This window comes from Centroberyx gerrardi, chromosome 14, assembly GCF_048128805.1.
Source record: "Centroberyx gerrardi isolate f3 chromosome 14, fCenGer3.hap1.cur.20231027, whole genome shotgun sequence".
In the NCBI taxonomy this organism is placed as follows: Eukaryota; Metazoa; Chordata; class Actinopteri; order Beryciformes; family Berycidae; genus Centroberyx; species Centroberyx gerrardi.
Genome location: NC_136010.1, coordinates 31944831 through 31948579, shown reverse-complemented (window position 1 = coordinate 31948579; position 3749 = coordinate 31944831). Strand labels below are relative to the sequence as shown.

The 3749-nt window shown below is 49.2% G+C and overlaps 1 protein-coding gene across 1 annotated transcript in view; it reads left to right on the top strand.

Annotated features, from left to right (window-relative positions):
• The first annotated feature begins 6 nt into the window (after positions 1 to 6).
• The window catches only part of heatr5a (HEAT repeat containing 5a), a 16349-nt gene continuing 12606 nt past the window's right edge, over positions 7 to 3749 (top strand). Inside the window, exons 1-6 of the mRNA XM_078288309.1 lie at positions 7 to 154; positions 1175 to 1409; positions 1541 to 1645; positions 2477 to 2611; positions 2781 to 2908; positions 3134 to 3281. Coding sequence (XP_078144435.1) covers positions 119 to 154; positions 1175 to 1409; positions 1541 to 1645; positions 2477 to 2611; positions 2781 to 2908; positions 3134 to 3281 — 787 coding nt within the window. The 5' untranslated portion in view covers positions 7 to 118. The remainder of the gene's footprint in view (positions 155 to 1174; positions 1410 to 1540; positions 1646 to 2476; positions 2612 to 2780; positions 2909 to 3133; positions 3282 to 3749) is intronic.

The following is a 3749-nucleotide window of genomic DNA, read 5'->3' as shown; positions in this document are numbered from 1 at the left end:
AGTGGTCAGTGACCTGCGCGACCTGCGGCGCGTCCACCAGCTCCTGGCCTCCTCATTGGCTAAAGTCCAGGCGGGGAGGGACACGCCCAGCCTGCTCTACAATGAGGCCGCCGCTACCATGGAAACGCTCGCCGTCCTGAAGGCCTGGGCCGAGGTGGGCGTCGACCAGCTGCAGCATTTAGTTATTATTCTGTGTTACTGGGGTTCATATGTCTTATATTTCACATGTTGGTATTTATATAATTATCTCATACTGCATATCGAACTAAATCTATGCTCCATTTGTGGGAAATCATATTTTTTTTGTCTGATTATTTGTAAAAGTCAAAATGACCAATAGAGGCCTGTCACAGACTGTTTGGAGAGTGGTTGTCAATGGTTACGAGGAACAAGCCGCCATGTTGGAAGAGTGACAGCATTTTCTCTAGCATTTACCGTCTGAAATATAGTAGATATGGTAAATACACTCACCGAGCACTTTATTAGGAACACCTGTACACCTGCTTCTTCATGCAATTATCCTATCAGCCAATCATGTGGCAACAGTGCAATGCATAAGATCATGCAGATACAGGTCAGCAGCTTCAGTTCATGTTCACATCAAACATCAGAACGGGGAGAACATGTGATCTCAGAGACTTTGACCGCGGCGTGGCTGTCGGTGCCGGACGGGCCGGTTTGAGTATTTCTGAACCTGCTGATCTCCTGGGATCTTCACACACAGCGGTCTCTAGAGTTCACACAGAACGGTGCGAAAAACAAAAAACATCCAGCGAGCGGCGGTTCTGCGGACAGAAACGCCTCGTCGATGAGAGAGGTCAGAGGAGAACGGGCAGACTGGTCGGAGCTGACAGAAAGGCTTCAGTAACTCAGATAACCTCTTTACAGCTGAGGTGAGCAGAACAGCATCCCAGAATGCAACACGTCCAACCTGCAGGCGGATGTCACTTCGGTAGCCGGTTGACACTGAGCTGAAAGCGGATACCTACCCAGTATTAGTATATGGTGTTCCTAATAAAGTGCTCGGTGAGTTTATATGGTAAATATGGAAGTATTTTCTAGTCAGAACCTTTCCCATATGATGTAAATACAGCGGATGCTGAAATATATTTATATATTTTCTGTATGTGACACACAGTCACAGTTGATATTATATCCCCTCCTCTCTCTCCAGGTTTACATTGTAGCCGTACAGCGGAGCCGGCAGAAGGAGAGTCCTGATAGGCCGGCTGACCTGTCGGTCTCCGCTCCGACCAATGAGGGCTCGGGGTCCGGGTCGGGAGGGGCGGGTCTTCTGAAGCTGGTCCAGTCGGATCTGTCGACGCTGAGCCGTCTGTGGCTGGCGGCGCTGCAGGACCACGCCCTCCTGACGCTCCCACAGGAGTACGCATCACAGCTGCCAGCTGCAGGTAGGAGGCGAGGAAGGAAGGAAGGAAGGAAGGAAGGACGGATGGAGAGAAGGAAGGAAGGAAGGTTTTGTGTTGTAATGGTTGCATGATGTTAAATCCTCCCATGACTCTCCTGCTCTCCTCTCTGGCAGGAGGTTCCTTCTACACAGCAGAGACGGTGAACCAGGCAAGAAGTCACTACTCCTCCTCCTGGGCTCCCATCCTCCACGCCACCTCCCTCTGGCTGCACAGCACAGGTCAGCTCCTCATGACTCCTCATGACTCCTCACTGCTCCTCATGACTCCTCACTGCTCCTCATGACTCCTCACTGCTCCTCATTACTCCTCATTATTCCTCATGACTCCTCATGACTCCTCATGACTCCTCACTGCTCCTCATGACTCCTCACTGCTCCTCATTACTCCTCATTATTCCTCATGACTCCTCATGACTCCTCACTGCTCCTCATTACTCCTCATTATTCCTCATGACTCCTCATGACTCCTCACTGCTCCTCATTACTCCTCATGACTCCTCACTGCTCCTCATTACTCCTCATGACTCCTCACTGCTCCTCATTACTCCTCACTGCTCCTCATTACTCCTCATTATTCCTCATGACTCCTCATGACTCCTCACTGCTCCTCATTACTCCTCATTATTCCTCATGACTCCTCACTGCTCCTCATTACTTCTCATGACTCCTCACTGCTCCTCATTACTTCTCATGACTCCTCACTGCTCCTCATTACTCCTCATGACTCCTCACTGCTCCTCACTGCTCCTCATGACTCCTCACTGCTCCTCATGACTCCTCACTGCTCCTCACTGCTCCTCATGACTCCTCACTGCTCCTCATGACTCCTCACTGCTCCTCATTACTCATCAATACTAAATGAGAAACTACTTAGTGGAATGAGGAACTGGTCAGTGGTCAGCTGCTGTGTCTCAGCTCTCTGGCCTCACAGTGGAAGACGGTGTTGGTTAACGGTGTTGGTTAACGGTGTTGGTTAACGGTGTTGGTTAACGGTGTTGGTTAACGGTGTTGGTTAACGGTGTTAACGAGGCGATACTGACTGTGTTGCAGGTTTTGTGATGACAGAGGACGGACCGGCCAACCTGTCCCGACCGGCCACGCCCACTTCTATGGGACAGAGCGGCTCTGTGGGCGGGGCCAAGAGTCCGGAGGACGTCGGTACAGACAGACTGCATCTCATACTGGGTGGGAAACAAAATCCACCAGACACTTTCACTGTTACCCTGACAGTTTTCATTTAATTTTAATTGCACCGATTGGCCTAAGGGGGGCGCTACAGAGTCTGTTTTCTTGTTACTGATTGGCCCAAGCGGGTCCTGCATCAGTCATGTTGACTTGTCTGTCTCTCTGTCAGGTATCAGTGTGGAGTTCCTGTGTTCTCCTCACTCTGAGGACCAGATGGAGAACATCACCTCCTGTCTGCGGGCGCTGCAGGCGCTGCTGGACGTCTCCTGGCCCCGCGCCAAGGTGGGAACCGACCAGGTAGGACCGGGCCGGGCCGGGCCGGGCCAGCAGCCGCCACTCTGAACTATTGATCATGAAACTAAATCACATCGATATGGAAACAAGGAAGCTGAAATCTGATCGGCTGCTGATGAAATTTGAGCTGTTTCTAACTTTTCTCATCGCTTGAAACTTGTGGAGCGTCCGCACATCAGCTGAGTTTTCTCTCTCTCCCCCCTCTCCACCCCCCCCCCCCCCCCCCAGTCCCTCAGTGTGGAGTTACTCAGCGTTCTCCACAGGTTGATGGTGACCAGAGAGTCTGTGGCCGTCCAGCTGGCGGTGTTGGATCTGGTCCGGCAGATCGTCCAGGCCGCTCAGGAGCATGTGAAGGAGAAACGCCACAGTGCTGAGGGTGAACACACACACACACACACACTTTATAGAACTCTAGAACTGAGCAATTAATCGAAAATATAATATAATATTAACTCTGCAGTTTCCAAATGTCAGAGGCTGCAGGTAATTTCTTCAGAGAGAGTTTTGTCCAAACTGGATTTTTAGAATCAAAACCTTCATCGGACTCAAACTCAGTAAATCTGCTCACTTCATCTTATTTTTAACTAAATCACTTTTCTCTAAACAATTTTACAGTTCTAAAAAATTGATGACAAGAAAAACTGTGATGATATGAATCGCAGTTTAAATCATAATATTCTGTCAAATAATTGCGATCAAATTTTTTGTCAGCTGTAGTTTCCTCTGTAATGTTCTGCAGCTGCTTTGTCTCATATTACTATTACAATTTCCCATTTGTACTTATATCATCACTGTTGAGGTTTTAGTGCTGAAAATGCTTTTTAATCATAATAAAATCATGACA